The 24,159-nt window shown below is 39.5% G+C and overlaps 1 protein-coding gene across 3 annotated transcripts in view; it reads left to right on the forward strand.

Moving 5' to 3' along the window:
- Positions 1 to 24,159, forward strand: part of TOX (thymocyte selection associated high mobility group box) — a 231,268-nt gene that overhangs the window by 184,902 nt on the left and 22,207 nt on the right. For all 3 annotated transcript variants that reach the window (XM_030501033.1, XM_030501040.1, XM_030501024.1), the window contains 2 exons: positions 6,900 to 7,130; positions 20,580 to 20,660. In XM_030501033.1, the coding sequence (XP_030356893.1) occupies positions 6,900 to 7,130; positions 20,580 to 20,660 (312 nt within the window). The remainder of the gene's footprint in view (positions 1 to 6,899; positions 7,131 to 20,579; positions 20,661 to 24,159) is intronic.

The following is a 24,159-nucleotide window of genomic DNA, read 5'->3' on the forward strand; positions in this document are numbered from 1 at the left end:
TAAAACAGCAAATAGTGGCTGTAAGTAAGGTACAACATGCTGAAACTCTGAGATCAAGCGCAACAAGTCTGAGAGCCAAATAATCACCATTGTGACGAGTAGTAACAATGAATGCTTATCACAAATATGATTAAACACACTCTGGTCAGATCTGTCGTTATCTCAACCTTTCGTGCCCCACGTTGGGCGCCAAAAAGAACTGTCGTGGTTTGAGCCCAGCCGGTAACTCAGAACCACACAGCCGCTCGCTCACTCCCCCCCACCCCTTCTTCCTCCCCCTGCTCCCGGAGGGATGGGGAGGAGAATGGGAAGAATGTAACTCCCACGGGTTGAGATAAGAGCAGTCCCGCAACTAAGGTATAATACAAAACCACTACTGCTACCACCAATGATAATAACGATTAGTGAAATAACAAGGGGAGAGGATACAATTGCTCACCACCTGCCGACCGATACCCAGCCCGACCCGAGCAGTGATCAGGGCCTTCCGGGTAACTCCCCCCGGTTTATATACTGGGCATGACATGCTGTGGTATGGAATACCCCTTTGGCTAGTTTGGGTCAGGTGTCCTGTCTCTGCTTCCGCCCGGCTTCCCCTCCTCCCTGGCAAAGCATGAGACTGAGAAAGTCCTTGGTTGGAATAAACATTATTTAGCAACAACTAAAAACATCAGTGTTATCAGCGTTGTTCCCAGGCTGAAAGTTAAAAAACACAGCACTGCACCAGCTACTAAGAAGGAGAAAAATGACTGCTATAGCTGAACCCAGGACAGGGATTTTTAGGTCTTTGTGAAAACTCCTGAAGTTGGCCACCACTGGAGATGGGCAGTGGGCTGTCATGGCTGATCCGATGCAATGGTTCTGCTGTAGTTCCCTCTATAAAAGACAAGAGAGTTTGAATAATCCGCGTAAGAAGTTAGCATATTGTTGTAGTTTATGATTTAAACCCCTCTGCTGCATATCTTTCTGTCAATGTTGCTCTTTCTGGAAGCTGCCAATGAATATGAATGGATACGGATACTTAGAATAAACCAGCTTCCTGTGGAGAAACTTTCTCCCCAGCCACGGCAGTATTACATTTTCTCAGAGCTGCTTTGGAGGGGCCTGTGAGGGTTTTTCTCACTCCAGAAATCGTCCCAGTGAAAGAAGGCACTGGATGGGGACAGGAAGAGAGACAGTGTCTGTTCTGTCTTTTGTGAGAATCTCCTTCACGAGATGTTGTAGTCATGTCGTAGCTGCTGGAGCTTGCCACATTTAAGCAGCTTCACGAAGCCAGTAAGAGGAAATGTGGGACTGGTGTTTTAAAAAGCCAGATGCCGGGCTGCCCAGCGAAGTGGTGTAGTCCTGATCCCTGGAGGTATTTAAAAGATGTGTAGATGTGTCACTTACTTAGGGACATGGTTTAGTGGTGGACTTGGCACTGTTAGGTTTACGGCTGGACTTAATGATCTTAAAGGTCTTTTCCAACTAAATGATTCTATGTTCCTGCCATGAGGACTGTGTAAAAAACAACTCCCTCTGAATTCACCATATCGTTAATAGCAACAGTGACATTCTCCCTATTTAACCATCAGGAGAAGATGTTTGCCTATGTACCAACATTGATCAAAAAGACAAAGTACATTTTCAAATGGAAAATCACCTCAGTGTCATATAACCTCCCTTAGTTTATACCAGCCAAATCCCCAGCCTTACATGTGAAAGAAAGAGAAGCCAATGGTCCTTTGATTTGATAGAGGCATCCCTAACAACTATACCTATTTCTATCCTGAGAAAAGAATACAGAAATCTCAGTGTCCTGTTCATGTTTGCAGGAATTTATAGAAAGAGAATGACAGAAAGTATGAAAAAATATGTATGTTATATACATTTGGACTAGAAATATAATTGTATCCCTAGTGAATCGCTGATTTCCGTTCATGGAGGGAATGACCATTTCAGCTTAACGTACATATTCCAAATGCCAGTAAAAAGGAAACTTTACAAACTGATGTAATTGTTCACGTACTGAGCTTCTTGGATGTTCGTTCTATGGTAAATATTCAAATTGTTGTAAGCCTTTTCCAATATACACAGAACTAACAGCAGCAACTGCTAAATATTTTTTGGCAATACTCATTCTCATAAAGGCTCTTTCATATAGGCCTTTTGGACTTTAAACATCATATATTCCCTTGCACAAAAAAGGGAAAGGAGCTGCTTTATAGAGGGCAGAGTTGCCCTGCACGCTGTTGCTCTAAGGCAAGACAGCTGAGGAAGCCTGACCGTAAGATCAGTGGCAACAGTAGCATAATTATAAGACTATGTATGTAGTCTTATAATTAGACTGTGTATGTAGTCTAGTCAGAAAGCTACTAGGTCCATGGAAATCACAGGTATTTGAAAAATCATGGCAGTCAGGTGAAGTTCCCAATGACTGGAAAAGGGAAATATAACCCCCATTTTCAATAAGGGAAAAATGGAAGACCCAGGGAACAGACCAGTCAGTCTCACCTCTGTGCTTGGCAGGATCATGGACCAGATTCTCCTGGAAACCTTGATAAGGCACATGAAAAACAACAAGGTGGTTGGTGACAGCCAGCATGGCTTCACTGAGGGCAAATCATGTCTGACCAATTTGGTGGCCTTCTATGATGGGGCTACAGAACTGATGGTTAGGGGCAAAGCAGTTGATGTTGTCTACCTGGACTTGTGCAAAGCATTTGACACTGTCTCGCAGAACATCCTTGTCTCTGAACTGGAAAGACATAAATTTGATGGCTGAACCACTCGGTGGATAAAGAACTGGCTGGCTGGCTGCACGCAGAGAGTTGTGGTTAACGGCTCAATGTCCAAATGGAGACCAGTAATGAGTGGTGTCTCTCAGGGGTCGGTGTTGGGACCGATCCTGTTCAACATCTTTGTCGGCGACATGGACAGTGGGATTGAGTGCGCCCTCAGCGAGTTTGCTGATGACACCAAGCTGTGTGGTTTGGTTGATACGCTGGAGGGAAGGGATGCCATCCGCGGGGACCTGGACACACTTGAGAGGTGGCCAATGCCAACCTTATGAAGTTCAACAAAGCGAAGTGCAAGGTCCTGCAGTTGGGTCAGGGCAATCCCAGGCACAGCTACAGGTTGGGCGGAGAAGAGATTCAGAGCAGCCCTGTGGAGAAGGACTTGGGGGCGTTGGTTGATGAGAAACTGAACAGGAGCCAGCTTCAGTGTGTGCTCGCAGCCCAGAAACCAACCGTATCCTGGGCTGCATCAAAAGAAGCATGACCAGCAGGTCGAAGGAGGTGATCCTGCCCCTCTACTCTGCTCATGTGAGACCTCACTTGGAGTATTGTGTACAGTTCTGGTGTCCTCAACATATGAAGGACATGGAGCTGTTGGAGCAATTCCTGAAGAGGGCCATGAGGTTGATAGGGGGGCTGGAGTACCTCTGGCTGAGAAAGTTGGGGCTGTTCAGCCTGGAGAAGAGAAGGCTGCATGGAGACCTCATAGCAGCCTTCCAGTACCTGAAAGGGGCCTACAAGGATGCTTTCGAGGGGCTCTTCTTCAGGGACTGTAGCGATGGGACAAGGTGTAATGTGTTTAAACAGGGGAAGTTTAGTTTAGATATAAGGAAGAAGTTCTTTACAGTGAGGGTGGTGAGGCACTGGAACAGGTTGCCCAGAGAAGTTGTGAACGCCCCATCTGTGCCAGTGTTCAAGCCCAGGTTAGACAGGGCCTTGGGCTACAGGGTCTATTGTGAGGTGTCCCTGCCCATGTCAGGGTAATATTAAGGTCCTTTCCAATCCTAACCATTCTATGATTCTGTGATTCTATGATTAAATATAAAATGTAGTCTCAGACCAAGGATATTGTGTCTGCAAGTGTACATCCCCAAGTCTCCTTAATTCTCCTAAATCTAATATGTGGGACTATGGTTAGAAGAAGAAAAAAAGGAGAACTTAAAAATCAATAGTTCTAAGTAACTATAAAAACATTCTAAACCAAGTGGCCACTTACTACTTGCTTTATTCTGACCACCTCAACATTGGAATATTACATTTATGTAATTCTTGCCATAATTCATACTGTTGGATCGTTAAACATGTATTCAGTTATTGCCAAGCATAATTGTGAGCTGCTGAAAGCATTACTGATTTGCAAATATGTATTTCTTCATAGATGGATAACAGGGTTTTCTTCCATGCTCATTTGAATATCACTTATGTGAGAATTTCAAATAATGCATTTTAGAGGGAAGATAGTGAAAGGACTGCAAGTAGCAAGAATTAACTAACAGAAACACAATTACTGAAGAACTGCTGCAGCATATTCTTTTTATGTGGTAGAGGTTTTACAATATTTACTTTATATGATAACAGTTATAAGTAGAATTCTATGTTGTCTGTTCAGCCTATTATGCAGATGGTGCTTGATTAAAATCTATTTTAAACTACAACGATTACTGCAAGATAGTGTGCATAAAACAGCTCTCCTAGCTCCATTAAAGGCTTTGGTACTATTGCAGTTTATTTTAAATATGCTTATAGACATTTTCCAGCTTCTCCAGGGGCATTTAGATATCAACGATGTGCCTTACTTGATAGTTTTAAATCCTACACTAGATATTTTTGTGATTTATTATGTGTGCAACATGGTTAATGTACACTTTTTTAAAGTGAAAGATTATTGCTTTCTTGTGATAAATAAGTTAAATACATCACCATAATTAAGCAATAAGCCATGACAGTAGGTGTATTACCATGAGCTAAGTACACCTCCAGGGATTTTGAGGCACAAGTCTATGCCTAGCAGAATATATATGTTTTTTATTTTACTTCCCATCTGTCTCTGCTTTGGTGGTTAGAAGTGGAGTCTATGAAGCTGATAGACTGATGGGAGCATAAGGTAGGCCATCATCTCAGCCATTTGTAAGGTTATTAGTACTGGAATTCTGGTATTCTTTTTATTTTGTTATTTTCATACAAGACAAACAGAATTTCCCCTGTGAGTACTCTCTTTTAACAGTGGGGTTTTGAAGGCTCTTGATCGTTCACGTCGGAGAATAAGATTTTAGAGCTGTTTTCAGAACAGCTTACCAGAAGATGTCTTAACACAAATTTCTGCAGCATATCACTTAGCTTAAGGGAAGTTTAAGTAATGTAGTATATTAATACACAGAAAACTTTTAAATCTCATTAGGCCAAAATTCTCTGAAAAGAGGAAAACTTTAGCAAATAATGGAGGTAAAATTTTAACTATAGCCAAAATTATTGTCAAGCCTCCTTGATCATGGAGTTTGCATAAAACTGTCTGAAGACTTTAGACTGATATTGCCAAATTAACTAGGAAGCCCTAGTTAATTACCATTTCTATGGTAGTTTTGTGTACCTTGTAGAATGAAATAATAGCAAGAGACTTAGAGTTGGATAACTTAATAATGGGTAGCACATTGCTTCCATTTTTCCATATTTTCCAAATACTGCCAATAGGCTCCTGTCCATTAACCTTGTATTAAATATGCATCTATTGTAACATAACACTCAGGAAACAAGCAACTTCATTTTCAAATTATAGTCATCACTTTGTTGCTGTGCTTAGTAAGCCACAGAGATCCAGGCTGTTCACTGTCATCACCTGGCCTTGTTGGATACCACATAGGCATGTACATAGAAAAATAAAGAAGTATTTTGCTCAAAATGAGAATTTCTAGCCATTTTCCTCATGCGGTTGCAATGATTTGAACACCTGTCTTCTCCTGTGTCACTTGATATGCATTGTTAAAAAATAATAATAGAAGGATGTGATAAAAGCTGTGCCTTAGACTAGTGTCTAACCTTTTATGCTCTTGATCTTCTCATACTTCAAAATGCTTCTGATGGGCAGGACTCTGGCCATGCCAACAAGGGAAAAAAGCCTTTGAACCCCCTGGTATGATCACACATCATTGCTACAGGTATAGTGAAATAAGTGATCATACCAAGAGAAGGTGCTTTGCCATGGACTGCCAATCTGTTGAAGAATCAAGACTGTGTCCCTTCATATGCTTCTAAGTCACCTAGGTGCTTTTGGTGATTAGGGTCTCTGAGCTATTCAATGGCAAAGCGTAGTTGCATTTAACAAATTTGCACAAATGCTCATGTGCAGGGTGTTTTTCAGATGGTACACAAATAATGCACATACGTACTCTTTTCTTCATATACCATTCCTCTTTCACCCTTCTTTTTTGTTTCTACATGAGCAGAGGAAAAAATTATGCAGCTAAATTTAGATCGATCAGAACTGGTCTTCCAAAGGGGTCTAAACTGTCTGTACTGGTAAAGCTTTGTTTCTTCAGATTTTAATTAGAAGGCACATAGGGGAATGTCTACAACTTCAATTGTTTTATTCACGATCAAGATTCTCTTCAAATTCCCTGGAAGTTGTACCACAAGTTGCAATAGAAATTGATTTGAACGGTAGCCTGGGATAGTTCTGGGAAATGATAAGGATAAAAAAAAGGTAGAAATGACAGTGTTCCTGCTGTCTGTAGTTGGTTCGTGTGATTGAACTGGTGGTCAGGCTATAATGAAACTAATTTAATTTCACTCATTAGATGCATGTTATAGCCATTAGCAATAAAACTTAGAAAAGGTGAAAAGACGACCAGGTGAACTATAAATGGGATTATAGCAATTACATGAAAGCTGAATAGAAAGCACTTTGAGGGGAAAAAGATACATAATCTGAAATATTTACAATGCATTTTATACATGTGACTAAGGTAGACTGTGTCAACAATTGGATTATCAAAGATGGCAACTAAAATTCCGTTTTTGCACGCAAAATGGAAAATCTTTTTATCACAGAAGATCAAACAACAGATTGATAGGTGGGCTGAATTAAATTGGCTTTTTAAATAGTACTTTTCTAATTTTATGTTCCAGGTCAATGGTGGAGAGAAGAGACCTGCTTCAGATATGGGAAAGAAACCCAAAACTCCCAAAAAGAAGAAGAAGAAGGACCCAAATGAGCCACAGAAGCCTGTGTCTGCCTATGCATTATTCTTTCGAGACACTCAAGCAGCCATCAAGGGCCAAAACCCCAATGCTACTTTTGGTGAAGTCTCTAAAATTGTAGCTTCAATGTGGGACGGCTTAGGAGAAGAACAAAAACAGGTACAAACTGTGCTGTAGCTCAGAGGCTTTGTTTCAGGATGGTGTTATCAGGGTCATCTAAGCACTGTAGGTAGCTTCTTTTGTTTGCCAGGATCAGACTTGAATTTGTGCCGTTGCAGGAATACAATTTAAAGAGCCTGAGATAAGGAAAGTATAATTTCATTTCTTCTGTATGAAATCACTAAAAGAGGGTTTTGGGGGTTTTTTCAGTTTCGGGGTGTGACACGAGCTTTAGGATTATATTTAGGGTTGTTTTATGCCAAAATTGGTGGGCCTAAGATTTTGTGAGGTATTGCCTTGTCTGTGACAATGTGGTGTAAGAGGACCTTGCTGCCAGAATTTATATCTGTGCAATGGGACCTGACAACTGGGAGCTCCCAGTTGTAGATGCTTCACTGCCCCACAATGCCAGAAGGGGAGCTGGTCTCACATATTCTCCTGACCCGCTTAGCTTTTATGAAATGAATTAGAGATGTGTTGACCCAAAGAGACCTAGGGTGGACCCTGGCAAATCAACAGTGTTCTGGGGTATCCTCCAGCATACATGTGGGCTATGGAAATTGCATCCCATAGTTACTTCCATCTTCTATGGAAAGGCCTTAGTTCTGCAATGAGGTCAGCAGAGCTGGATCTCAACCTTTGCACAAATCCCTCTGAGTCAGTCGAATGCTGCATAAAACTGGCCTAATGTAAAACTCATGTGATAACAGCTGGCAAATTCCGTTCATCCTCTCTGTAGCATACCATTGCTTTTCTGTTGTTATTGGTTGCATTTTTACTAACTGGCAGCAGACTGGGTTGGGTAGATAAAGAAATGGAAACTTTAAGAAAGAAACAGATACAGAGGGAAAGGATGTGCTGAGTGAGAGTTCTGTTGGCTGCAAGAGACCTGGGTGGGGGTTTATGTCAGCACAGAGAGAGGAAAAGTACTGGGACAAAACAGCATCTTATTCATTCACACTGAGCATATTATTATTACAGAATTATAGTTAATAAGGCTTAGAATTCAATGGAAAATTTTGTTATGATTTTTTTGGTAGGTAAAATCATTTGCAATTGAAAAAAAAGGTTTACTTTGCTAATAACTAGATGGTGTAGGTACATCTAGATCCCTGTTAAAGATAACAGCGTAATAAGAATCAAGATTTGGCACTTGCTGACTAACTGGGGAAAAAAAGCTTGTTGTAGCTAGTATCCACCATTGAGTAAGGTCAGTGTTTGGAAGGCTTAGCTGGAGAAAGGGTTACTTTCTGAATGCAGGGACCAGAGAATTCACTTCACCTGGCACATCAAGGTTATTTTCTGTTGTTTCTTCTCCGTTTGTTATATGTCCAGCAAAGGCCAAGGTTACGTCCTTGATCTGACAGGCTGTTTAGACCTTCCGAGTCCTTCCCAGACCTATGACAGCAGTTCTGTCATAGCCAAACATTACTTTTTGGGATGTTGATGTTGATGATGATGATGTCACAAAAAGTGTCTGAAAACATACAGGCCATTTTTTTGTTTAAGTTCACAAGCAAGAGGTTTGGATGCCATTCCTCCTTGTGCCATGTACCTGCCAGCTGGCAGGAGGGACAATGCTGCACCACACCAGGAGTCTGCTCAGCAGGCTGCCCAAACGTGCAAGAAGCCTTCTGCCCCTGCTGTGCTTGGACAGGACTTCTGACCAAAGCTGAGAGAGAAACTGTAGGCTGGTATCTGGCTTACATTGGTTCCTACTCCAAAGAAAGGTCCTTGCCCAGAATAACTCCCCATGTTGAAATCTGGACATCCAAACACATACCTCAGGAGTGCTTCAAGTAGCTAGATCTGCATCTTAGACTCACCTTTCTTGCCTGTGGGCTTGTGGATCCAGATTTTCCTGAAATGGTGAAAGGCAGAGACCTGGACTTCTCAAGAGCCTGTCTCTATACTTAAATCTTATATGTCTCTAGTGATGACACCGGGCAAAACTTATTTATTTAGCGGATCTTGTGCTTGGTTGTCTCCACCATTTCCCTTAATGACCCTTAATTTGTGGCTGTTGCAGTGGTGCAGTTTTTCCTTCCGTAATATTTGCTCAACTTACAACACTGAAAACTTGATTTCATGAGTAACAGTTGAAGACCATATAATGGAGATAAACCTAAATGACTATAAAACACACATTTCCTTTGAGCTTGTCATGTTAGTAGTACCAGCAGAAATTTGAAGCCTTTCCACAGAATTCTGTTTAAGAAAAGTTCATAAACCCCTTAATTTCCAGCTTTAACTTGGATTTCCTATTCATGGTTGAAAGCAATAATTGAATAAGTCCTACACTGGAACAGCAGAACAAAATTTATTTTCCTTATCTCTGTTGTTCTTAATTTGAGTTGGAACACAGGAAAATGATGTTATGGAATCCTCATGACATATGGTTGAAAAAATGGCTGCAACTAGATTTTTAACCCAATTATTCCAATAGTTTGGGTTAGCATATCTTTGTTGCTCTTTGACTCATTTTGCCTATTCATTATCATCTATTAAGCACATTGTTAAAACTCCAGGCCCAGGCCCTTTCTAATCTAGCACTGTAAAAAGAATAAAAGATAGTCCCTATTTAAAAAAAAAAAAAATGGCAATCCTATTTTCTAGAATAAATTTAAACTCATTCTTTATTCCATTAGGGATCTAATAGTACAAAGTAATGATTACAAGACATCTTAACTGACTAGATAGTCTGTATTTTAAAGGCCTAATTTTTCAGATCCAGAGTGTTAGTAACTGTGGTGAAACCTATGTCTCTGGAAGGAAAATTGGGCTCTAAAAATACAAATGATTAATGTAGCATTTGGAATTGGGCATTGAAGAAGCTTCAGAAATTCAAAAATAGTTAAGTAAAGAAACAATAACATCATTAGAGGAATACTTTGTTGATGAATTATACTTGCTGAAAAGGATTCAATTATCATAAAGCTTCTGGCTTTTATGTTTTGGGAGCAAATGCTTATTCTGGAATTTAAAGAGAATTATGTTTCCAAATTGTGTTTCCTGAATTGGAACTCCTTTTGCTATTTAAATAGTAAATACAAATGAATCAGAAAATAGAACATAATGCTGCTATTGAGAAAGAAGAATAACCTCATGTTTTCATGCCAAAATGAAATCTTTGTTCCTACAACCTGAGCCAGTTTTTTCTGAAATGCATATAATTCTTCTTGTTTATTCCTGAAGATTGACCACAGAATATATATAAAGGTATTGAAACTCAGTACAGTAATAACCTAAGGGCAGTATATGTGTGGCCAAGCCTTTGCAACAAAGTTTTGATAACCTGATATATTAGACTGTATCTTGAAAGGGTTTGTGCAAGAACCACATATGTTTTTCAAACTGTGAAGGAACTAGGAAAATGTTGTTTGAGAAAATAGGATTTGAATGACAGTAAAGGAAATGTTATTATGAACTAGATAATGGTGGGTGCCTTACTGAAGTTAGGGGAGAGTTATACTTAAAATAGATGAGAGTGATTCTCTTAGCGAGAGAATATTGCAGTTTATTAGATTAAAGCAGATACCAGAGTACTTCCACTCTCATTTTACCATATGAAGACATTTGCATTTTTGAGTCATGTGCTATAACTGTTCCCATTTATTTGTGAGTGTACAAGGGCCATTTGCAAACAATGCTGGTGTGTGCCTGTGTTTGTTTGTCCAAGCCTATCTACACAAAGGCGTCTAGAGATTAAAGGGACTTTAGTTGTCATGGTTTCTTCCCAAATTCTGAATTGGGTACAATAATTACACATGCTAAAACTGTTCAGATTATGAAACCTGTGAATGGAAAGCATCTATAGCAGTAGTATGTTGAATTAGATTCTCCTCAGTCCTGTAGCTGTAGCACAGGGATATTTTCAACGGATTTTCTAGTTCCTCTCACAATCACAAACACTGCTTTCTCCTTAGTCAGTACGATACTTCTGTGCATCCCAGTTTTATAGCTTATTTATCTACATCTTTGCCCTTTGCACACATTTTCACTGCAAAAGGGAGAAAAATAGCCCCAGGAAAGAGGGTTCAGCATGCTAAATGGTCAAGTCTGTGATTTTCAGACAGAACACTGGTTCGAATTGCGTAAAAAGGCTACTTAGGTCATTTTCTGTCCTTAGATGAAAAAGGAAAGTAATTTTAAATCAGTACCAGATGTGTGTGGACTAAATGAACCTTAAGTTTCTAATTGGAGTCCTAGTAAAGCTGTAATAGATGTGGCAAATTGCAAACAAAATGTTCTTGTTTACATTAGTGTAACTTTAAAACTTCAGCCAAAGACCTTAATAAATGTGCTATTATTCTAAAAATGGAATTGAATGTCTACTCAACATTCAACAAAATTAATCTCTGGTGTAACTTCAGTGATTTAACTGGAATTCTAGCAGGAATGAATTTGGCCTCCTATGAACAGCTTAGTGTGCATACATGTATATGACTGTGTATGTGTTTCTGTGTGTTTACTTACATGTTACACTGGCCTTACAGCTGGAAGAAGGATGGATTCATCTAGGGGAGCCAAAACTTAACATTATCAGAAGAAGCAGGTGAAACGACTGTTCGAGTGCTGTAACATATGCCTTCTTTCAGGCTGCATAATTCATACACAGTAATATTAGCTGCAACAGTTCAGCTCAATAACAACACCTCATTATTTTATCCCTCAGTATTTATTCCTATGTTTGACGCCTCATGAAATTACTGTTAATGTGTTTATATAAGGGCAGATCTGACACAAGTGGGAAGAATTTAATTTCCCACTCATTCTTTCCTGCTGATGTGTCCTCTTCCCCTGGTAGAAGTGGCAAGTGTAAATAGTTAATTTGCTTCAATTATGAGCCTGTCCTGCTAAATTAGAAGCAGCAGGAATATGAAGAGCCAGAATTATGAGGCAGCTGACAAATCCTCGGAGCTCACAAAATCAAATCATTTACTCCTCATTGGTGCTCAAAGACTCGCTAGATAAAAGCTGCAGTTTATTCTTTAACGTCTGATGGAACTTGGATTGTATGTTACCAATACTTAAGTAAATTGAAGCCTTCGTGCATTAGTGTCAACATTTGTGATGCTGTTACCATTTTTGCTATAACCCACAAGCTTTCATGGGTTTCTATTTTGGTCACTAAAAATAACCCAGACTGATTTGGATATGAAAAATAACAAAGTGTGTTTTCTAAGTTTCTTTTTCGATCACAGGAAAGTTTTAGATATAGCAGCACATTATCCAGTGCTGGGATGAATCAGGTAGATCAGGAGGGGATTTACAGGTAATATTGGCCAACACTGCATGTCTCCAGAGCTTCTCTCATGACCCGAGACACCAAAAGTCAGATAGAAATTGATCCAAGACCAGTGTTTCATGAGGCCTTGGCTCTCGTCTGCCTTGGCCAATGGGGACACCTAACCTAGCTCCTCCTCCTTCCAGGGTGCAATGCTGTGTTACTGTCCTGTCATTTGCTGTGACGAATGAGCTCTTCCCAAGGATGGAAGAGCCATCATGTTCCTGTTGTGTGGCCATGTGTGTGTCGTGTCTGGTGTCAGGACATCAGACAGTTCAGGGGATTGTATTGTCGCTGCTGAAATCACAGAATCACAGAATGTTTGAAGTTGGAAGGGCCCACTGGGGGTCACGTGGTCCAACCTCCCTTCTCAGGTAGGGTGACTTCGAGCACACTGCTCACGGTTATTCCCAGGTGGCTCCTGAATATCTCCAAGGAAGGAGACTCCACAACCTCTCTGGGCAACCTATTCCAGTGCTCAGTCACCCTCACAGTAAAGAATTTCTTCTTCATGTGTGGGTGGAACTTCCTGTGTTTTAGTTTATATCTGTTGTCTCTGGTCCTATCGTCTGGCACCTAGAAGAGTCTGGCCCCATCTTCTTGACACCCTCCGTTCAGATACTTAAACACATTGATCAGATCCCCCCCGAGTCTTCTTTTCTCTAGGCTGAACAGGCCCAGCTCCCTCAGCCTCACCAGGGCTGAGTAGAGAGGGAAGATCACCTCCTTCAACCTGCTGTTAGTGTTCTTCCTAATGCAGCCCAGTACAGTGTTGGCCTTCTTGGCCTCAAGGGCACATGGCTGGCTCATGGACAGCTTGGGGTCCACCAGGACCCCCAGGTCCCTCTTTGCCGAGCTACTTTCCAGCAGGTCAGCTCCCAGCCTGTACCAGTGCCTGGGGTTATTCCTCCCCAGGTTCAGAATAGCTCCAGAGGATATGCAGACCATCAGGTCAAGTTTGTCAGTAGCATTTTGAAAACAGATACTTACAGCTTGTTCACTCTTAAGCATGCTCATATACTCACACAGGTGTTTGTCTATCTCTCTCTTGTCCCTCCTTCAAAAAGGACTGTATTTTTTTTTAATTATTATCTCCATGTTAATGAAACAATCTCTAAGGAGTAACTTTAACACATTTGTAAGAGGATGAGAATGTACCTTCAGTTTAGTAGATAACCACACGAGGTTTAAATTTAGCTTTGTTTTATTTCTGTAAATGAGAATAGGAAGCTAAGGCACGTCTATGTGTGCACACTGCCAAAGTGAATTACAAACAAAATGGTTTTGGGAATAGACACAACAGACAGCAACTTTATACCTCCCCTCCCAGCTCTGCACGAGCAGAGTCGCTTTTACCAGTGGTGCACCTTAGGCTTGTTGGGAGATCCAGTGCTTTTCTGGACAAATTGCCGTACTGAAATTGCAGCTCTGCTCTTTGAAGCTCTAGATGAGTGCATCGAGAGTTTAAAACAACTGATGCTAACCCTGGTGTCTGCTCCTTCTCTCTTCCTCTGCCAGCAGCTGGGCTTTGCCCCTCTGCTCTTGTGAGACCCCACTTGGAGTACTGTGTACAGTTCTGGTGTCCTCAACATAAGAAGGACATGGAGGTGTTGGAGCAAGTCCAGAGGAGGCCACAAGGGGTCAGGGGGGTTGGAACTAGATGATCTTAAGGTCCTTTCCAACCCTAACCATTCTGTGATTCTGTGATTCTATGATTAAATATGAAATGTAGTCTCAGACAAAGGATATTGCCCTGGCTTCCACAGGACCAGACCTAGAATCCCTTAACCTCCACTGGCTTGGGAAGGGGGCTGTGTCAGGCCCCTTGTTTGCAATGTATTTTTGCTGCAGGACTTTTGGCATCTGGCATCTCCTTCTCCCACCCAGAGCTGAGCTGAGCAGCACCACAATTGGGGTGGAAAACCTTCCCCTTTACCACAAATATATAAAGTAAAGTAGGTCACCACAGGAGCTGCTGCATCTTACTCTGTGTGGGGTAATACAGGCTATATTCTACTGGCCTCCTGACCAGCCCACCTGGGTCTTCCTACAGCCTCCCAGGAGCAGCGAAGTCACAAGGAACATCAGATACCCCCCAACCAGGGTGAATTTCTGATATCCATTAGCTACATACAACAGACACAGGTTCTAGGTAAATACTGCACATGGCTGCCGAGTTATGAACATTGACTTTATCTGCACTTCACCTTGTTGTTGTAATTGGAAGGAGCTGGGCCAAAAGGACCCTGGCTTCCAAGTACTGCCAGAGCAACATGCATAAATAACAGTCTTAATTTTCTACTCATGCTTCTTTTCCACCCTTTGTCAGTACAATTGAGCTCCATAGGAAACATGTCTTTAAATCATTTGCATGCAAAACTGGATTTAGGCCCAACTGTTATGCTCCATTCAGGCTTACATCCTTATTTTTTAAAAATAAGAACGCCAGCAAGTGCAAACAGTCACCACAAAAATCATATGTTTAATGTCGTTTGGTTTGTACCCAACTTTCATCCAACGTGCTTCTGATAAAATGTACAGTCCCGCTCCTATAAGCTGCAAGCATCAAGCCTGTAAGGTCAAATTTAGGCCTGGCACAAATGGCTGCAATTTCCAGTGATCTCTGTTGTCTCACTGTTTGTGCTAGAGCTGAATTTGGCCTGTGATCTTTCCCCTCCATGCCAGAAAGACTGAAATCTTTCCCCTAAGCCTATAATATGTCATCAGTGTCTTTTTCATGCTCTACAGTCAAAGAGACTGCTGAGCCATACAGCTAGCCCTGGGCCTCTTTCCGTTACTGTGTGTACCTAGATTAAAAATCAAATGGTAACATATTTCAGTATCCATTAAGCAATTCTGAGGAATTTTTTTCCTGACTGCTGTGGGAATATCTCTGTCCATATTTTAGTGAGTGTGTGCAGCTCTAGGTGCCTTTGCTGCAAAATCAGAAGATTAAAACTAGAGATATGTCTCCCACTTGGAAAAAAATACATGCTTTCTCTATAAGCCTATGTATGTAGGGCCCGGAATGACAATCTGAATGTGGAATTTAATTCTGGATTGCAGCCTACTGTATTTTATCAGATGCCATTCCTGTAACTGTAGCCTGTGAAAATGACACTCCCAAGGCTAATAACACTGTGGAGACCAAAAAACAAAAATCGGTCATGTTGCTTTTTGATTTGCTGGTTTTGCATATACTATTTTGGGGGGTTTATGGAACACTTTCATCAAAACAAATGTGGGCACCTTTACATCATTTGAAAAAGACAAACATAACTTGCTTGCAAGTGTCAGCTCTAAGGAGACAGCCACAAGATAAACTGAAAACTTCCCCTTCTTTTTCATCCTCGCACCAGTTATTTAGGCAAAGCCAGGGAACTAGCGTGGTTCTTTGTAATGTGCTTTGTCAGCTAGGAGACACAAAGCTTTGTCAGACTACAATGAGGCACAAATTCTGAAAGTCTCTTTTTCTCCTGAGAGCAGTTTAGCTCACTGTCTCCAAGACTCTATCAAAGGGAACTGGTACCTTCTTCCATTAGCACTGATACTCAAAACTGAGGATGTTTGCAGTGCCTGTTTAGGCTCTTGTGGTGATTGGCAGAAGGGTGCAAGCCACATGGGACGGGGTAGGAGTCCTGCTGCGTAGTGTGCTGTGATGTGTTAATAATTCTCCACAAGGAAGTTGAGAGGAAGTTCATTGGGAAAAGATGACTAACCAGAACAAAAACTTGGCTTAAGGTATTACAGGTATGTTCAAGTTATATGTATCAGCGATGAGTTTGGTATTATCACACATGTAGAAGAGCACAGGAGACACAGCCTGCCTGAAAGAATTTATGATCCAGGAAGACAGGAACTAAGCAGCAGTTAAACTACATAAAGCAAAACATGACCAGAAGTAGGCATCATAAAACAGAAGTGCAGATATTCTACTGTGGTTTTAATTTGGTAAATCTAGTATTCGTGAGTGCTGTGTCTAACCATATAACGCACAACCGCTCTATCTCCAAATGAAACTTTGGGGCAGTCAGTTTAAGGATGTGTATCACTATTAATAAAAAGATTTCAGCCCTTGATGTACGCTGCTACAGCACTGGTAGACCACGTATATGGTCAGCCCAGGGAATCTGAGCAAAGGGTGCCTGTGTAATGGCCTGAGGGCTGATACCAGGCTGTGATGTTACCATGGAAAAGCCCAGGGCATTCATATTCCCTGATGGCCTAATTCAAATGCTATCTTACATATACTTATAGCCACAAAGGAGAGTTTTATACTTCTTTTGGAAAGTGTCTTCTATGTTGCTGCATGCTTTCCTAAACAGTGTAAGGGAACTTGTAGCTACCTTACTGGGTACACTTTGGAAATATAATTAAATCAGAACTTGTGTATTATGCTGTGTAAATTTGCATTCGTGTAGCACAGTGGGAAAATAATGCCAGCAGCTTCCATTTGTAGACAAATGTAATCTTCGTGTTTTGGGGTTTCTACAGCATGCTGAAAAGAACAAGAATAAATTAAACTGACCCACCCTGCATATATAGAAATTATGGGTTTTTTTCTGCCAATATTCAATTTCCACAACAGGAACAAGATAGAAAATAAAATATTGTGTAAGGAAACAAATCTGCTGCTGAATCAGAATAGGCCTTTACTGCCTGAATGACAATCAGTTGACATTCAATTATCATGTTAGTTGAATTAAAGCAAGATAGAAATGACTTAATTCCATAAGTATGTGCTCCTGTCAAGTTACTTACTTAATAATTGTTGCTTGCTAGATGGAGGATGGGAAAATGACCTTATAAGAGTTTTCTGAGATTAAAAATGAAATTAAATATTCCCACAATACACTATAGATAAGCAACAGAGCAAAAGCAAGCTTCTTGATACAGGAAAAAAGTTAAATTATTATTGAAAATGAGGCATTTCATAATTTGGACTGTCTTAAGCATGAAACTCTTAAGTGATTCTGCCATTCTCTAAAGCACATATCAATGACGATACAAACCTTTTTCTTCCCCAAAAGCACTGCAAGGATGCAACTGTGTTATACTTACTACAACACGAAACTATTTAAGCCAGAGGGCTAAGAATTCTCACAGCTGCAGGAAAAAAAAAGAAGTTGGGAGTGGCATTTGACTTGCGCATACCTGTTTGAGGTGCTGCTACAAATACTGCGGATGCTTCTCACTTGCCCTGCCTTCATAAGCACCCAGCACAAGTCCAGTCTAGCACAAAGTCAGTGAACTGGTACCCACTGCCAGGGTCACGTTTGTTTGACTTCATAGAAAAATATTGACAGCCAGACCTTGTTGTTACTCATGAAAATTAACAGCTCACCAGACAGGCAGAACTTACCCTGATTTTTAGGATAAGCCAGGACCAATCAGAATGTGCAAAACTAGCATGAGGATCATCAAACCACTTGTATGTTGACCTAAACAGTGAGCATCTTCAAAAGGACAACAGCATATAAGAGCTCAAGCTGTTCTTAGGGGACATGCCAGTGCTCTTACAAGGACAAAGTGGGGTGAGCTGACCACCCTCCAGACAAGCCAGCCTGCAGGCACCATTCTGGCCAATGCAAGACATCGGATCAGTCTGGGGTCATCAAAAACCTTTCCACATCCAGTAAGGACTTTTTTTACTATAATGACCTTCTATTACATGGTTAATGTTTATATTACTGTTGAAGACATGGTGTTCATGTGACTATTATTGGCTCACAAGACCCAAGGAAAGTGGGCAAGACAGTGTGTACACTGAACATGGTAGATGTATAGGTAGGAAATAATAAAATAGTGGCTGTATGATGATGTTCCTGTGAAGTAGTGATGGTTTAGATGGAGATTTACAGAATTGTTGTTAGCTTCATATCGTTGAGTTAACCTTGTGCAATATGACTATGTGAGGGAAAAGTCAGGTCCCAGAGGACTCTTTCAATATGCTGTGACTGTAAGAGCACAGCAGGAGTGTTTATTTTTTATATTTGTGTAATGCAAAATCCAGTGCAGAAGCAGTAGATACATGATCTTTTGAAGATCATTGTTCTGTGTAAAATTCTTTGTTCAGCTATGTTTTTTAAACGGGCTATCAGAATGATGCAGAGGCATAGCAATATACAAAGCAGTATAACTTAGTCTTTGTTCTGTAGGTCAAGCTAAATTCATTTTAGCAGCTAGGAACAGATTGTTGCCTAATTTTTTATTCATTTTCAAAACAAACAGTACATTTCCCTAATAATCACAAGCGATTACAACTTAAAAAGCAAATTGCTACCATTTTTTTTGCAAAACAACAGGAGATCAGTCAACACTATATATTTATCTTAATCTGGAGAAATTACAAGGGTACACAGATACAGTTGCGCAGCAAAAACCAGTCTTTTTTCTTCTCTGTCTTTATAGTTACAATTTTAAAAGCCTAAGACTTCTCTGTTTCCATTTTGATCCTTTGCTTCCCTGGGAAGCAAAATCTTTAATCCTTTTAGGCAGCCCATATCTACAGTTTGTTCTGTCTCTGAAAGCAAAGCCTCAGTGAAACAAAAAAATGTTTCATGAGCACATTTTTTACAAAAATGGTGGTGTTCTAGATCCTTCCAGCCTGACAGTACCACTTTCACTTAGTAGCCTGCAACTGTATTGTCCTTTGTGTGTGTGTGCATTCTGTATGGCCAGGTCCTCTCCATTACAGGACTGCTGGTTTTACTGGAGCATTGGAAGGTCAAAAGAGATCACTTTAAAGTTGCATAAAGTTTGTCCTTCTGGGGAGTAGATATATGTGTGTGTTTTTCAGCTGTGGAAATCAGGAGAATACCCCAAAATTGTCATAAATAGCTTTGTCTATCTTTTACCTTTGAATCAATAGCTCTGTTAACTAGTCAGTGTGGAATGGAAGGAGGAAGGTGGATAGTCTTTTACATGGAGGCTTTCCACAGGTGCCCAGCACTTGGCTGGAAAAGGGGACAGCAGAGAGTCAAAGCGGCAGTTCCATTTTGTGTAATACCATGAATCCCAAATGTCCATGAAAACATGAACTAATCTCTGGCATGTGACTTAAAAATTGTGAAATATAACAACAATAAAAAAGTAAATTTTCTTTCCATTTGTCTCCCTCACTTTTAAACCTTCCATTTAGACGTTTTTTAAACTTTTCCCTGCAACAAGTAAAGCTAGGAGTCAATCCTGCTTAGTTACACGACACCAAGATGCTTGCATGACTCCTAAATCTACCCTTTCAGAAAAAAATACGAACTAGTGAGAAACTCGTGATAATATTTGCAAAGAGGAATGCTGACTTGTTCCCGAATCTGTCACTTGACATGGCTAACAGCAAGTCATTAGCTAGCCTTCATGTGTCGGGAACTGGTTCTCTTCCTGAGAACTTTCAACCCTGAGTATCTACTTATGCTCTTCTAACATCATGTTACTGTAGTGCTGCCTACTGAGGTCCTGCCTAACCCTCCCGATAATCTTTGGTGTTGAAATTTGTGTAAAATTGAAGTGATTCTCCAAGCATTTTAGTCTATTATGAGATTGTGCACATGCTGCATTTAAAATAATTTGGTGAGTTGAGAGAAATGTGCAGAAATAGATCCATGATCCCAAGAAGTTAATAAGACTGATACAGGATCAAACTGGAATAATGACTTATGTTTATTATCCTTAGCAGCTCCACGAAGTTTCTTTGACTGCCCCCAACAGTTTATCTGTGGAAGAGAGAAAGCCTCTTGGCTGATCTGTGTGATGCCTTGATCTCCACCTTCATTTAGCTCAAATGTCTTTCTGCACATTCTCATCTTCCCCAGAGGGTCTTAACTCATCTCACTAGTGGAAACCAGTAGAAGGGCGTATGCCTGCTTTCCCCCATCCCTAAAGGTCCCATTTGAAGGCATGCCTGGCTCTTCACTTTGAACAATTAAACCTGAGATGCTATGAGGGGTATTGTTTTTTCAGTACTGCTGGGTAGTTAAGGGGTGTTTCACAGTTGGAACAATATTTTCTTTAAAATATTGGATGTTTATTGTTTCACTCTTCAAGCAATATGAGGAGGAAAGGCTGTTTACTTAGAAAGACTTTATGAAGATGCATGAGAGACACCGGTGATATATAAAAACAAAACCAGATTAATTTACCAATGTGACACTCTTTGTTTTTAGGTATACAAAAAGAAAACTGAAGCTGCCAAGAAGGAATATCTGAAGCAGTTAGCTGCCTACAGAGCAAGCCTTGTATCCAAGGTAACACATAATGTATATACATACACACATATATATAGTGACATATTGCAAACCATTTTCAGCATTTATATGGTGCTGAGCACCATCGTATTTAGTGCAAATAGTGTTATTTGTTATTACCTTAAACTTGGGTTTAGGGTGCAAATGTTCAATAAACACAGTGATCTCTCCATGAAAATATATGCTTATCCTTCTGGTCAGAGAGACAGCACTTTGTCAGACTGGGAGTATCACTGCAGTTCAACAGGGGAAGGAGATATAATGGTAAAAAGACCTCAAAATAACAAACATGCCATGCCAGGTGGTCACTGTTCCACCTACAAGGGAAAAGAACATATCATACCTGGGTTTGGTTTTGTTGGAGTATTTTTAAGTACCGCTTTTTACTTTGCAATCACAATACATAAAAAGTCAAATTCAGTTCACATAGCAAATTTTTGTAAGAAAATGTGAATCTCCATTTTATATACAGCAAGCAATTTGTGTGAGCACAGCGTAGGTCACCGTAAGGCTCTTATACTCTTATATACGCAAGAGTATCCCCAGTACACAGCTAGTAGCGATTTTATAAATGATTTTATACAAACATTCTTAGTGCCCATAATTTTGAAATAGACTCTTTAAAATCTGTAATAGACCTTAAAATATGCAGAAGAATGTGAAATTACTGCATTGTGTCAATGTGAAAAATCAACTGAGCAACTTCAGACTCATACCAGTTAGAATCACTTGGTTTGGGTCTGTCAAAACAAATTAAAATATATTTTTTTCTTACATAAATAGAAGTAATTTTAGAGGTAAGAAGGACTAGAATATGTGACATGAGTAGAACTTTTTGTTTGTTTAAAATGTTTTTGGGGTCTTGCACTATACTTTTTGATGTTATATTAATTTGTATATGTTATCAGGGGAAGACTATATGATTAGCCATACAAGGACCTTTCATGCATCTTTCTACATTATCTTAGTATTCAGCGAGTGTTTGTTCCAGATTTAACAGCCTGAAATATGGGTGTTACCTCATTCATTTTGGGGGGGTTGTGTCTTATGCATTTTAATTTTATAGCTACCATCATAAAGGCTAATGCATTTAGTTAAAGTGATTTACAAGGTACCTTTAATTTCTATCTTAGGGGTCTTTGGTTCTAGAAATACTCATTGCCTTCAGAAAGGGTACCATGTGCACACAAATAGATTTTTTCGAAATAGCCTGCTTATTGGCAAAAGATAGGTCGAAAAAGCTCAAAATATTCCAATAGGTTTTGAAGAAATGTATGAAGCCAATTTTTCACTTGTGAAAATGACTTGGATGTCATTATTCAGCACATCATGGACTGTTACATAACACTCTATATAGCATAATTTTGAAATGGTATCTATAAAAGAAATCGGATTTTTTTTTTTTTGAAAGACAATAAATTGCTGTTAGAAAAGCACTGAAGCATTTTCTTAACTTTTAAGCAATTATTTAAATTCTGCCTATAATGTAATATTTTCCTCTAGTGTGGGAAATATCAAAATATAAACTTAATGAACCTGAATACTAATTGCTTACTCTTCATGAACAAACAGATCCAACAGAGCGGGCATGTAACTAAAGCAAGTCCATCTTGGAATAAAGATGTAAAATACCTAGATGTAATATTATATCAGCATATTCTAAATTATCATTATTAAATATTTATGTGGCACCAGAAGAGTTGTAGTGTAGACAAAGAATATAAGCATGAAGAAATATATATAATACATTATTAAGACTGTTTGGAGTCCATGTGGTCTTTCATGTCTATGTGTTATATTATCATCCATAAAATCTGCTTCTAGAGAATATTATTAAGATTCCAAGACCTTATTCTCAAAAGTTAAGACATGCCAAAAGTAACATACCTTTTCCAAAAATGCTTTAATACAATATTAGTGATTTGCTCACGATATGTTTTATACTTTATACCACGCTCTGTGTGAGTCTCATTTCATATGCTTAAAATAGGGTTACCACCCAGTAAATAAGGTGAACATATGATTGTGTAAATGTCAGTTATGCATTAATCCACATTTAATTTATCAGGTTATTTCCTGTATTTTCTCCTTTTTCATAATGATTGAAATTAATGGGGCTGTTCTCAAGTTTGTTCATGTGTGTAGGAATTGATATGTAAAGTAAAAATCACTTTACAAAGCATTATATCTTCTGCTATGCAGTTTGCCATATTGCTTATAGTACTGACTAAGCCTTTGCATTGTAAACAAGTGTCTTTATATTTGCCCTTAGTTGCAACTTTTAGTACTATTCAGGTCCAGAAATGCAGTCTCTGGTATCTGGTAATTTGTACAACATTACATAAAATGCTGTGAATTGCAATTTTACTTTTTCATAAAACAAGCACTTTTTCTAGCTTAACAAGCCCTTTTTTCTGGCTGACATTAGAGTTTTTGCTGCATCTTTTAAATATATGTATTTAATACAGATATAGATGGGTAAATGTTGAATACTTTCATATATTATATATGTGCAACTATGTGTATTTATATAACAATATATGCATATTACGTATTTAGCATGCATAATATGTATGTGCATATAAGTGATACATATATGTATGTTAACTATAGCAGTAAAAGCTTAACTGTTTGAATAGTACAAAGAAGATTTCTTTCCTGTTTTGTTCTCTCTTGCTAAATGAATCTTTAATTTTCTCTCTGTAGTGACACAATTTCAAGTTTCATGAAGACATATTTTAGCAGCTATGGCTGAAGCTAAAACCTCTCAGCTAGGAGAATATTATTCAAATTCAAAATATTCAAGCATATTTCAAAATTCTGATGTTCTCTCTAAGTCAAAGCGGTGTCCTCACTTGACATTGCAGCAAAAGCATTGGACATTTTTCAGTTTTGTGGACAGTGCAGATCCTTTGGACATGTGAAATTGCTTCTTGAAGTATATGGCAGGCATAGCTTTCCTAGCCCATCACCTTGCAATTACATTTCATAAAGAAACTAAAGGTCATATCTAGTAAGAGTGGCATTGCCTTAATGCCATTAGCACAGCAATTTGTAACCAGAGAGTTTTCAGGCAGAGAGAATATCTGTTAGATTGCCTATATTGTGATACAGTTGAACAGCCTAAGGAATCTGAGTCTCTTAAGGCTGCAGTGAATATACATGAAAAAGTTCGTATATGCATATGTGTATTTGCCTAATGTATAAATAGGCAAAAAAAAAAATAACAGCTCTCCCAGATCGTGCATTTCCCCACTCCTAAGTAAATGTTGATGTGCAGGTGTGCTCCCTCCACACTTTGTTTTCTGTAGCCTAATGAATCCCAAATTCTTTTCTGTATAGTAGCCAAACTTCAGATGTAGGGGAGCACCGTATCCTGGCTCACTCCTCCCTGAAATAAGCAGCTGCTGGGGTTTAGGACATTTCTTTTGGAAACACAGTTCTGAATATCTCTTGACAGAGTAAATGACTGAACTGTCTTTTCTCCTGATCAGTGCTT

This window comes from Strigops habroptila, chromosome 1 (assembly GCF_004027225.2).
Source record: "Strigops habroptila isolate Jane chromosome 1, bStrHab1.2.pri, whole genome shotgun sequence".
NCBI classification, from domain to species: Eukaryota; Metazoa; Chordata; class Aves; order Psittaciformes; family Psittacidae; genus Strigops; species Strigops habroptila.